The sequence below is a fragment of the Tinamus guttatus genome, unplaced genomic scaffold (assembly GCF_059628265.1).
Source record: "Tinamus guttatus ecotype Peru unplaced genomic scaffold, ASM5962826v1 Tinamus_guttatus_pri_ptg000090l, whole genome shotgun sequence".
Classification (NCBI taxonomy): Eukaryota; Metazoa; Chordata; class Aves; order Tinamiformes; family Tinamidae; genus Tinamus; species Tinamus guttatus.
This window is the reverse complement of record NW_028288624.1, coordinates 976,274-989,736: the sequence shown is the minus strand read 5'-3', so window position 1 is coordinate 989,736 and position 13,463 is coordinate 976,274. Positions and strand designations below refer to the sequence as shown.

Sequence of the window (13,463 nt, the reverse complement as noted above, 5' to 3'; positions counted from 1 at the left end):
AGACATTCACTTTATTGCAGCTCTGGATGCACGGGGGATGGCTCCGCTTATTGTGCATGCTCTAAGGTGTCTTTGCTAAAACTTTTATTTCTCTGTTATCTATTTATGCATTAAACTCTAGGAATGATCATGCATATTCATTCTATTTCCTGGAACTAATTACAATGTACCCCACCCTCGCGTGCGTGCACCCTCTGTCCCTCTGGTGGTCTCTCACGGTCTTTTGAGACCCCTGGTGGCTGTCTTTTCATAGAACCAAGGTTGGAGGGGACCTCTAGAGGTCATCTAGTCCAACCCCCCTGCACACGCAGGGTCACCTAGAGCACGTGGCACAGGACTGCATCCAAGTGCGTTTTGAAGATCTCCAGAGAAGGAGACTCCACAACCTCTCTTGGCAGCGTGTTCCAGCTCTCTGTCACCCTCACTGTTAAGAAATTTTTCCTTAAGTTCCTGTGGAACCTTTGATGCTTCAGTTTCTCTAGTTCAGTTTTCTCTAGTTCTGTCAGTGGCCACCACTGAAAAGAGGCTGGGCCCATCCTCACGCCCTCCCTTGAGGTATGTATATACCCTCTCAGCCTTCTCTTCTCCAGACTGAACAGGCCCAGCTCCCTCAGTCTTTCCTCATAGGGCAGATGTTCCAGGCCCCTGATCATCCTTGGAGCCCTGCGCTGGACTCTCTCCAGCAGCTCCACATCCCTCTTGTACTGTGGAGTCCAGAACTGGACACAGTGCTGCAAATGTGGCCTCACCAGGGCTGAGTAGAGGGGCAGGATCACCTCCCTCGACCTGCTGGAGACGCTCTTCTTAATGCACCCATTGTGTCCATTCGATGATGTCTAGTAACTCATTTCCGTATATGGCCTCATTTTGGCTCAGAATGCCCTGTTTTGGTTCTACTGCCCAGTTTCAGACAGTTTCTTGGAAGATATGGTGGCCCTTATCTTCATCTTCAACCGATGTTGAATGTTTTGTGTGTATTCTCTCATGACGTGCCAGGAACATCCACTGTATTTTGTTTGTATTTTCCCATAATGTACCAGCAACAGCAGCAAAAATGTGTCTTTGGGTGCATTCTTTTCTGGGGTTTCCCGTAACAGGATGAAGGAAAGCAAGGGGTAATAGAGCAGTGCCCTTTGTGCTTTGCAAATGTTTGTGAGGCTTTTGTTGGTGAGCGGTGGCCTCTGCATGGATTCACCTCGTGCCAATGTTAACAGTTATGCAGGCAGTAGGTCTGATTGTACGCATACATTAGCACCCTGCCCCCAAACTATGGAGCCTGTGCATCTCCATAGGTGATGAACACCGATGCACAAGCTGTAAACTGGAAATGCTCCTATTTGTTATGTTATTTTAAAGCACCCTTTGCAATCATAATCTCACCACATTGTACTCGTGGTACTAGATGTATGTACTTACATGCCATTGGAGACCTCCTGCATGTCAGCGCTGCTCTCCTGCAGGGCCCGTGCTTACTGTCCTGCAGTCTAGAATTTAACTGATTGCAATATTATGAATAGCCATGTGCTATCACACAGAACGAGGCTAGCACATGGCTAATTACGAGTATGCGGTAATTAACTATGAGCTAAACTCGCAGGAGAGTATGTGGTGCTGGGCTATGAGGTATGTAATCAGACTGTTTGTTAAACCTTGGGAGCCTTTCCAGTCTGCTAAGTAACTATACATAGTAATGAGGCAATTTAAAAAGAAGAAAAAGTTGTGTATATTTATATACAAAAAATAGTCTGTCCTGTATCTGAGCCGCAGTTAAAATACTGCTGCCTGATACATGAATGGTTAATTAAAACAATGTAACAGAAAGTTCATATGCACCTTCTGCTTATCTGTATGTATGTGATTAACTGTCTGAGCACCATCCACGTAAGAAATTCAAAGTTGTGTTACCCACTGTGTGTGTTACACCCTGTTTCATGTACATGCAGTAAAAAATGATGGTACCTTTTCTCCTCTTGCATTTTTGAAAGTCGTGCTACTCATTTGCTGGAGCATCTGTTCCTGTGTCTTCTTGCTTTTTGCCTGACTCTTCTCCCTTTTCACCTTGTAACCATTTGCAGTTAGTTTTGTTCTTATTTTTGCTTGCTGTTCTTTCCGTACGATTCCAGAAAGCATCCACGCCAGCAAAGGGTAAGAACCATGGGGGTTAGGCCCCTTTGCTGGCCTGCCTCCCACTAATTGCTCTTCTTCATTACCCTGACAGATGTTACTGTCTGTTCCAGATTACCATGAACGAGGCCTCTCTTTATAAAATGTCAAGATGTCTATAGGGAAGTTAGATCAGACTCTTTCAAATACATTTAAATTTGATACTACCCTATGTCTATCAAGCTTGTGCTAAGTAATTTGATATTAAAATCAATTTTCTTGAAAACAGTTTCCTTTCTGATGCATGCCAGGGAGCAGCTCTTACTTTGTTCTGGCAATGTGACATAGTTAAGTACAAGGAGAACACCTGGGACACATTCCTCCAAAGTGCGATGCCTTTAGCTATTAAGGTATAGCCTACATGTGTAAGGACATAAGTACCTGTGCACTAAGAACCTCCCTTAGTTTAGCAGGACAATAAGATAATAATATGTTTTGGCTTACCAAAATTCCCCTTCTGATTATAAGAATGATTTTAAATTGTATTCTGAAAGTTACCATATTGCTTTCCCAAATCTGTAGATAGTTCACACGTTCCAGAGCCACCATTTCAGGGCATGGCTCTATTTGCTCTGAAGCGCTACCTGCCCAGGAGCATTTGCACCAGCAAGTGTCAGGCAGGGGGCCTGCGGGCTGTGCATCCTCCCGGATGCAACCCAGGAGATGAGCAGGATTAAGAGAAGATGGATGTTAAAGGAATCTGTTCATTGTAAAAATATTTTTTATGCCCTCACCATCAAAAATGTAAGCTTGGATAGTTTGATTAGAGCCGAGTTTATTTGATTTTTATTATGCGGATGAAAGTGGTGTATTTTTGTATGTGCTGGTGAGTGAAGTGTTTCACACCTGGACCGTTGTGGTATTTGATCATTCTGAGAAGTTTGAAAGGGAGACGTATTTCCTCGGAACTGTATTCTTTTTCTTTCTTTCTTTTTTTTTCTTTTTCTTTTTTTTTTTTTCAATGATCATTCTAAAAGATGATTTAGTCTCATTAAATTTTAATCCAAGCGTAGCTCTATGCGCTTCAGCAGTATCAGAGAAAACTGATAGTTCTTCCAGGGTCAGAAGGAAATAGAATCGCATTGTGTGTGCAGGGAGACTCTGTCTCCGGGGCTGTAATTGGCACATGTGGTCAATTATTGTTTTGAAATTTCTACTTGCTCTAAGAGGCACAATCCCTCATCCCTCTTTTAGGCAAGTGGTGGCTTTGCCTTCCCTAACCTAGACTAGTGGCTAAATAATGTCAGAACAGAAAGCGAGGTTCTGGGGCCAGATTAATTTGTAGTGGTGGAAAGCAGTTCTGTCTATAGGCATAATGTAGGTCATAACTTTTAAGTGGTGTCTTTGTCACGATAGTGGATTGACAGGGACCAAATACAGAGGTTATCCAACTGATGGGAATGGCTAAAATATAGTCTGCTGTCATGTGATACTTCATGGTGGTGCAAAAGTGATGGAGTCATCCTGCTTGCTCCCTAATCCATGTTGAGGGAGAGAGTTCTGCAAATGTGAATTGAAATTGCTTTTATACTTTCTGATAAAACTTTTGGTTTTAGTTCTTTTGTTGTGTTTTAATTGACAATGTTTTGACCTTTAAGAACAGAAATTCTACTATATGTTGGGAGCTGGAAATCTTTGTCCTGCATTTTGACTGCCTTATGCAACATTAGCTTGCTCTTTATTTGCAGTTCTATTTTGTGGCGTAGTTTCATCCCCATCTCTTTCTTATTTTGCAGCTTCCCCTCAAACTCATGTTCCTGTAGAAGATGATGCTGTGCATGTAATTAAAGTGGTAATGTGTAGATTTCGTTTCTAAATTGTTAACTTGTATTCAGTGCTTTCCCTTAATTATCTATTCTCATTTTAAGCTTTGGGTTTGTACTGAATGCTTGTGGCTTTTGGTTTTTTCAGTCTTTTTTCTTTTTTTTTTTTCATGCATAGTGTTTGCTTGTCCTCATTAGTGCCCTTAACAGTTTAATAAGGAAAATGAAACTGTATATTTAAAACTATGCTTGATTTTACAGTATTTCTGAAATGGGTTCCTAAATAATTCCCCCAAAAATTAGTATTGCAGATTGTTTTTTCATCTTACTAATTAAAAAATGGTGAACCAAATGACAAAAAAGACCAAAAATATAAGAGGTAGGGGAATGATCCTCTGAATTTCATATACATTTTTTAGGATTTTTTTATAATATGTTTTCTGATACAAACTTTACTTATTTCTCAATAGGAGTACCTTGAAAATGGCCCCTTGTTTTCTGAAGTGAAATTTTACCAGAGGGCTGCAAAACAAGTGCACAGTAAGTAATGTATCAGAAAATAAAACTGTGTTTTCTAATTCAGTTAGTTTTAAAACTGAGTTAGTTTGTTTTTTTTTTTGTCTGTTTGTTTGTTTTTCTTGAGAGCTGATCCTTTAGCCCTTAAAAGTCAACTTATTTCGTACGTGCTGAACTGATTCTAGTTGGTGTTATAATAATTTTGGGTTGCTGCAGGTTTCCTTAATTGGATATAGCCCTTGTTTTTTTTTTGATCAGAAGTGAGCCAAGCAGTTTCTGCTCATGTGCACACATCAGGGTGCCCAAGAAGGTATGGACTCCACATAAGGCCAGTCTTTGAACAGAGGGTGCTTCTGCTAGTACCTCTTCCCCTGAACCAAGTTAAGAATGCACTAAATAATAACGGAATTTAGTAATAGCTGAGGCAATTGATTCTGCAGACAGTTAAATAAGCATGGATGCAATTTATTCATGGGAACTGTCCTAAAGACTTCAAATGACTTAGATTGCCGGTAGACTTAAGAACCTTTGCTAGTTTGAAGCATGCTGGATTGATGTACTTTTTATAACTTTACCATCTTGAATAAAGTAGAGCTTTTAAATGAATTGCATTCTCAGTTGGTGATAACTGGGTATATCTATTGCCTTTTAAGGGTGCTAAGTATTACCCTACTGGAATAGAGAACTTTGCTTCTTGATTTAGGTAATATAGAGGACTTAAGAGCGAAATTATCATCTGAATTGTTTGCTAAAGTAATCTGTCAAATTACATTTGTTTCATTGTGGTGGAGTTTTGCATTTGCTAAAAGTAGTAATAAAAATACTGTAAAATTCTCTGGCTACTTTGAACACAATGTTGTCTTTTTATTGTGATTACAGTAAGAAAATGGATGCATCTCAAAAAAATAAAATGCTTAGGAATTCCAGTGTATTGGGGATCAGGCTTGGCTGAATACAAAGGGAAAAGGTAATAAATAATCAAATGAGTTGCAATCAAGTGTGAAATTAATGAAAGATTCATTTTCAACCAAACAAAGGATATGTCTTTTCAATCTGACGATGCAAACCTGCATTTTCATCTTAAAGGATTCCTCCCTTCTGTGTATTTCCTGATAGCTACAGGTTCATGGTCATGGAGAGACTGGGGCAAGACCTTCAAAGTATCTTCAAAGATTCTGGGAGTAGGTTTAAGAAGACGATTGTTCTGCAGCTTGGGGCACGAATGGTATGTAGAGAGCGAGGAAATTGCTTTGTTTTTAACACGTTGAATTCAACTAATGAGATCTTCTTTCTGAAGTAATAAAATTCTTTTAGGTAGCTGTTGAGCTTAGAATTAAATGTATATTCAAGAACTTTTTCTTTTTTAAGTAAAATGAGCATTAAGTGTAAAATCAAGATACCTTGCAGACTAGAACTTGCTGGGCTCAAACCAGGGTTCTGTCTCGTAGATTAAAGCATTTTTAAATGTATGTCCAGACTGAGATGTGTAAACCCATTCTTATATGCTTTAACATGAATTGATTTTTTTTTTCCTTTTTTCACTGTCTGCAGGGTATTGTATAAGACCCTTGAGAATTTTGATCACAGTACTTTATGTGTGCAACTGTGAAATTAGACTGTGTTTGTTGAACACCCTGCTTGCACAGGCCAGAACTAGGCTATTTGCAAGTGTTTTCTCTCTCTCTCTCTTTTTTTTTTTTTTTTTAATGTGTAGACCAGCAGATGCTAATGGATGGTCACATACGTTTTCCTTTGTGATGTCCTTTGTGTTGTGAAAGACCATTCTGCTATTGCTGAGCAGAGATACACAGCAAGTAGAGTTGAAGCAATGGTCACAAGCTGCAGAAGGGGGAGTTCCAAGTGCGCATAATGTAACAAAGGTTTCACTGGAAGAATGGTGTGGTGCTGGACCTGGTTGCACATTGCTGAATACCAACCTCAGAGGACTTTTTAAAACTGGATTGTCCAGCATCATGTGCAACCTTACCTAACTTTGAAGTGAGCCCTGCATCAAGCAGGGGTTAGACTAGAGACTTCCAGCAATCCCTTCCAACCTCAATAAAAAATAAAACTGCAAAAGGCTTTTGTAGCCATGTAATTAAACAAATTTCTAACATTTCTTGGCTGTCTTTGTATTCTTCAGCAGCCAAGATTAGACTGTCCTTTGTTCAAATTGCCAAATACAAGCATATATTTCATAACAAGTAGAGAGCTATCACCCCTTAGTGAGGAGATGGAGGGGGAAGATGATGAGGAGAAATAGGGAACCGAGTTTCAGACCATGCAGTAATTGGCAGGATTAAATACATTCAACCCTAAAGGTTTATAATATATGTGTTCTTCCTCTAAAGAACCTGCTACTCTCAACAGTTCCTTCAGTGTTTGCAAAGTGCTTAGTTTACTCTTTGTCAGTGATCTTTGAAGCTGGTATTCTTAAGTATTTAGACAGGGATACTCACAGTAAAGGTGTTTTTTTTTTTTTTTTTTTTTTTTAATGCTTTGCTATTAGCTGTGTGTGGAGAGGGACAGAATGGAGAGGGGACTGGGCAGACCTCAGCAGCTGTGTGCTTGATGCATGTGATGCGACCAAACCAAGTGCCACACAGAGTGAACCTTCCAGGAGGACAACTAGGAAGGACCCCTCAGACCTTGTGCTCTACCCCCTAAAATAACTTGTCATCTCTCACAGCCTATGCAACCCCTGAGCTCACTGTAAGAGTGTGGAATATTTGGTGGTAGGGTGAAGGGAGGAGTAGAGATGATGATGGTTTCCTTTCTGATAAATTAAAGCTTTAAAGCATTTCTCATAGATTAAAGAATTTTATAAAGATTTATAAATCTTTTCTAGTTGGATGCTTTGGAATACATACATGAAAATGAGTATGTTCATTGTGACATTAAAGCAGCAAATCTGCTTTTGGGCTACACCAACCCACATGAGGTAAGCATTTTTATACTAATCTATGCTGCTACTCTAATGTATTTAGAATTGTTTTTGGCTATGCATATTCTGAATTTCATGTATTAAAAGAAGAGAGGACTTGCAGCAAAAACATTGTTATCTTCTCTCTGAAATTCTGATGCGGGATTTGTGGAACTTAAAGCTGGAGAGAGAAGCTGGGCAGAACTCTTGCTTTATTCTCTTATTGTTCCCTCTGATTGGGGTCATAGTGAGGGAAGGGTAAAATAACCCACAGGATAAATTAGGGGACCTAAAAACTCATCTAGATTATGCCAATTCAAGTTTAGAAGTATGGTTTAAGAATGTGGCCCGTTGTATCACCTTTGTTGAGAAGATCTGTCTTTCTAGCACTCTCATGAGCTGTGGTTCCATGACAATAGTTCTTGCTTATTGTACTGGATAGAGCAGGTGAGTGTCATTAGGACTGCTAAAGCCAAAAATAGCCATAAAAGTTGTTTTGGTGAAATGCTGTGAAACAGACCTTTTGATCCCAGCCTATTTGCCTGGTTTTATGATGTTCTTCTCTTTCTTTAGTTAATAAAAAATTGAAGTACCTTTTCCTCATGGAAGATGATCTTAATTTTGGAAAAGGGGACACCCCTTAAATGTAACTTAAATATGATTTGCTATAAGCAATATTTTGCCTCATCCTTCAATTTTTGTTTTCCTGCAACAGTGACAAAGTAATAGATGCTGCAAAACTACTCGCTGCTGTTGAACCACTGAACTGTATCTGATTTTTTCAAAACTTCAGAAGTTGTGCCTTTTAAATGCTTGATTCAGATTTAACTTTTTAGCTTTTTAAAATACATAGATTAAAAATTCTCATGACTGTTTTAAACAATCATGTGTATAGACAGTTGCATCAATTAGTACATAATCTCACTTTATGGTATTTACCAGCTTACTGAATCTGAGAAGAGGGTATTTATTTAGAGGCAAAACAATCTGCTTTTACTAACATAACTCAAAATACTTCTTTTTTCTTGATTTTTGTGTATTTTTATGATAACAGGATATGCTGCTATTTTTTCATTTTCAAATCATTTTGGATGTGTCTATTTACAATAAAGTTTTAAGACATGTAGCTGACTTGGATCAGTTGCTTTTGCCAGACTTGGCCGGATTGTGGGATGGTTTTGTAATTTGCTGCTCATGTAACTTGATGAAGATTGTGCTACTAGTATTTTGTTCTTAAGGGTGTTAAATTCATTGAGAGATCAAAAATGAGATAGTCGAGAGTCACGGGATAGATGTTTTGAGTAGCAGTGCAACTTAAATACCAAAAATGGCAATAGATATTGCTACTCAAATACATCCTAGCTAATAGTGTACAAAGTGTGAGCTAAAAGGCTTTGTGTGACTTTTTTTTTTTCTCTAGTAAAATTTTCCTTTTCTCCTGAAATACTTCTGTAAAACATTAAAAAGGAGGAAAGTAGCGCTAGTAATGGCTTGCATAAGCAAGATAGCATTTTTGTGTGCCTAAAAAGACAGCTGCTTACATGTGTTTGATAGCAAAGCGAGTGTGAAGGGAATTCGCCAACCCTAGGCCCCAGAAAGGGTGCAAGGGACCCAGCCCTGCTGCATGGTCATACCATGCTGACAGAGCCCCAGAATATCCTCGCTGTGTGCAAGTCATAATTATTCATAAGTGTATTTTAAAGTAGTATATTTAGCTAGTAGTAGTATGTTAGTATATTTATATTTCCTTATTCCAGAGATGGAAGCTGTGTGTTCTAATATATACATTTATATTCAACTTTGTTATTGCTGTTTAGCGTCTGTTAATGACTCCTGTTATTTTATGTGCAAATGTGCCAATAGCTTCCTGCAGATTCAAGAAGGGATCATGCTTTCTGCTCTTATACTGTCTCTTCTATAAATTAAACTCGCAAACGTTCCCCACAACCAATAAATACCATAATACCCTTTTCGAAATAGCGTCTGAAATCCTTATTGCTACACCTTACCTTCTGTGGCATGGCACAGAAATAAATAAGCAAAGGCCCTATCACTCCATGATCTCCAGGTGATGTTTAGAAATGGTGAGAAGATCAGAATCAACTGGCTTCAGAGAGCAGCTGACTGCAGATCTACCCAATAGAAGGGAGCGAGGCCAGGCGGTGAGTTAAAGGTTGAAAGATGAATTTTCTAGTCAGTGTGTTTCTTAACGGAGTCCGCGTGATGGCCGGTGGAATGGGGGTGATGGGCTGAGGGAAAGGCTCACTCATGAATTGAGGAGCAAACTTGAAGTGAGCAGGGCTATAAATTACAGAACAAGTGAAGCCCTGAGTGCTGAGAGGAGTTAAAGGTAATTCAGCGCGTAGCAGTAACTTTTTATATGACTAAGCAGAATGAGCATTGTTGATAGAGACCCTAAAACAGAAATTTGAATCCGATCACCTCCTTTAATATGGGATGCTTAGCATTAAAAGAGACAGCCTGTCATCAGACAAAAGCTTAAAATCAACGTTTTTAATACATGAAATGCAGTTTGGAGGAATGCCTCTTTGAAGCAGTTATCTTTTAACATGTTTTTCCTGGAGTATATCAGTAACATGCTTCAGTGCTGTGGGCTCTTGGGATTCTACCAAAAGGTCTGTATTATACTGGGGTTTTTTAATCTGTAAATTTTTAAAAATAGGTTTGTATCCGTGAGTTCTGATTTGGGTTTTCAGTGCTTCTTAGAAACAATAGCTACAAAATAAAACTTGCAGATATAAATCATAGATAGTCTTAACATAAAAAGAAAACATTTAAACAACCTTCATTTTGTGAAAAGACAAATAATAGTAGTTTTTGATCCGATGCAATGGATTTGCTCAGGAGGAGATGGGTTGAGGAAGAATGAAAATCCTTTCTGTTCCCATTCATGTGTTTTAGGAAGAATATAGTACATAGAGATATTATGCAGAAACAGTTGAGTTAGCACCTGAATGCTGGCTGCACCCCTGATCAGAGATACAACTTCCCAAGCAGGTGCCCTTAATTTTCTTTCATCACTCATATTTCTAAATCCGACTATAACTGCTTAGGCTGGTTTGATTTCCTTGGATCCTTGGGTATGATCCCAAATAATTTGCAGTGCAGTTGATTCCAGAGTATTGGGTTTGTTCCCTTGCTTCCAAGAACAGCACAGAATAGAAACTTTGGTAGAAATGAAAAAGAAAACAAAGCGTCCAAAGGGGCATCCTGGAAGTGGCCTTAGGCTTGGGCTGCACTGCTAGCTTGGCAAACACATTGCACTGTTTTGGAGCGACATAATCCTCCTTACTTTATGAAGGGGGCTGTTTCCAGGCTGGGATTTGAAGACAAGTAGCCTTAAAATTAAGGATTGGATGAAGCGCTACTTGAGCATTGCAGTGAGCCTTGATGTCCTTTTAGTCCTCAGAACATTAGAAAATGTGGACATGCTATTGATGCTTCTTTCTTAAAAGTCCAGAAGAGAGAAAATCTACAGGATTTCTTTCGTAGATTGTTTAGGCTGAAGCTTGTACAGTACTCCTGATGCTACAGTTCTCTTCTGTGTACTTTCTGCTGCAATATTAGTCCAATCTTCAAGATGATTTCACCTACATAGGCTCAGTCCTCTAAGTTCAGTCACCACTTGACATTTTTTTTTCTTTATTGTACCTAAAATGTACAATAAATTCTGTTCCAATCAAAATGTTTTTCTTCAATCTTTACCTGTTACATTTTGGTAATATTTGGATAAATTCAATAAATTCTTTAACTTTTTATAACTCAATGTTTATTGCTTTACCAGAACTTCTGTTTTCTTGTTACATATATTTTTTTGATCCTTAAAGCTTGTGTTTTCTTGATGCTTCTTTCTCCAAGAGTTTGTTGCTGAGAATGTTTCTCTCTCAATATTCCAAATGAAGTTTTCTCCATTTCTTTCTCAAACTTTAGATTTATCTTTTTTTTTTTTTTTTTTTTTTAACATTTTTGCCCTGCAAGACTCTTTCATCTTTCCTAGAGTCTTGCTCCAGGGTGCGGGTGTGTGAGAGAGACGGAGTGTAAAAGTGAGAAAGAACAACTACCCTGTACTTCATACCTTCTACTTCAAATGGAACTGTCTTCTAGGCCAGAATACAAAAAAAAAAAAAAAAAAAAAAAGGTGTCTGAAAAAGGTGGTCAGATGGTCTAGTGTCTCTGCGCAGGCACAAGTGATTCCTCCCCTTCTCTCCTTTGGTTAAACCACTCTTCCTTCCTTGTTTGCTTTCTTGGCCTCCTTGATTTTGTGAAAAATACAGTTTCTCTCTTAATCGCTGTCCTTCAAACTTCTTACACCAAGATGTACCTCACTCCTAAGACTTCTTTTAGTCTCTCCTTTTTCTGTAGAATAGTGTTCAAATTATGTTGATGACTCTATGGCCATTAGCCATCTCCTTCTCATAAGTACAGGTTGAGTTAATTATTTACAGAGCATTGTGCAAGCTTGATAGTGGAATCAAATGGAAAAAAAAATGTCCAAAGAAAATCTGGATATCATTATTCTTTCAGTGACAAATCACCTGTAATGTGTACTTCAAGATAAAATGCCATAAGAATCGAAAGTAGCAGGCCCATGGCTTTCCGGATCAGTGCAGTTATAAATTATCGATTATAGGTGTTTTATATGTTTAGCAGATATTTAGCACTTCAGATATAAAGTGCTGTGATAAGGGAATCGTGAAAAAAAAAAAAAAAAAAAAAGACCAGAGGAAAGCTAAATAGTACAATAACTTGCTTGTGCAGGTAGACAGTTTTTTGTGCCTATATGGCTGTTTGTTTGAGTAAGATAGACACATCCATGTTAGCATGAAATTAAGTGCTAAGTCTTTGGAAATCTGGCTCATAATCTGTAATAAAATCTATTAATAACAGACCATGCTAAGCACTGCTGAGTCTAGTGTGAACTGAGATACACTTCTGAAAACACGCTTTTTTAAAAACAAAAGCCAAAGAAAATCATCTAAGTTAAAATAAAGAAGGTGGGAATGGAGGCAGGAGGGTGGTGTGGTATGGCTAAAACCAGTTGTTCTAGGCTAGTGTCATAGTTGTGGCATCTGATCCTTGGTATCACGTTTTTTATTTGAAATGTTTTGCGCATCTTATTCTGTCTCTCTTGTTTTCCCTTGTTTCTGCTTTGTTCTCATTATACAAAGTGTGCAGATGCAGATTACCCTTTTATGATAGGGAAGCATATGCTAATACTGTAACTTCAGTATTTCTGTTCTTTAATCTTCACTCTCTTCCCCTTTATTTCCCCCATCCTCTTTGAAAAACAGGCAAATAAAATTACCTACTCTTCCTGCCATGTCCTGTATGAGTTTGGAAGGGCGCAATGCGTTGCTTTATCAAAACGTGTCAGTGAGCTATGAAGAACACTGCATTTTATGATGAAAATTGTATAATTAGAACAGATGAAATCACGAAAAGGAAATTTAGATTAGCTCAGCGCTTCCAATAATGGGGGTGACAGGCATGTGGAAGTGCATTGCTGGTTTTGTACAGGCAGAAGGGGACTGTTTTTTTGGTCCAACACTAATGACCAGCTTCTAGAACAACCAATGCTGCAGTCCTGGATGTTCTTGTTTAGTGCATTCGAGTGGCCTCAGCTGTCATTGCTTCTTGGTTTGCAAGAAGCTTGTCTTTTCTAGTGATGACAGAATAACCTAAAGCTACTTCTCACTTTCCTTTTTTTTTCCAGTATAAATTTAAAACAGCTCTGCTGAACTACTTCTGAGGGTATGTTAAGTAAATCTAATGCTTAAAATGATTTAGGAGTACACATTACCATCTTACAGCTAAGACACAGTGATTTATTTGCATGGTTCAAATTTGGCTGACGTATAATTGAGGTTATTCCCTAGACACCCCAATAAGATAAGATCATATAGACTGGCCTGCCATATGAGAACAGCTTATTGTATCTGCTCACATTTCCAGTCTAGATGCCACCAGAGAGCTGGCAGAGAGGTTTCTTTCTTTTTTTTCATGTAAGGGTTAAATTCTCATTTTAGAACAAGAGAGAGCTTGAATTTTTAAAGATTGAAGTCCATTCCACTCAACTG

The 13,463-nt window shown here is 38.5% G+C and overlaps 1 protein-coding gene across 1 annotated transcript in view; it reads left to right on the top strand.

Moving 5' to 3' along the window:
* Positions 1-13,463, top strand: part of VRK2 (VRK serine/threonine kinase 2) — a 43,289-nt gene that overhangs the window by 6,930 nt on the left and 22,896 nt on the right. Inside the window, exons 2-6 of the mRNA XM_088520564.1 lie at positions 3,900-3,955; positions 4,397-4,466; positions 5,322-5,409; positions 5,559-5,667; positions 7,291-7,383. Of these exons, the coding sequence (XP_088376690.1) occupies positions 3,900-3,955; positions 4,397-4,466; positions 5,322-5,409; positions 5,559-5,667; positions 7,291-7,383 (416 nt within the window). The remainder of the gene's footprint in view (positions 1-3,899; positions 3,956-4,396; positions 4,467-5,321; positions 5,410-5,558; positions 5,668-7,290; positions 7,384-13,463) is intronic.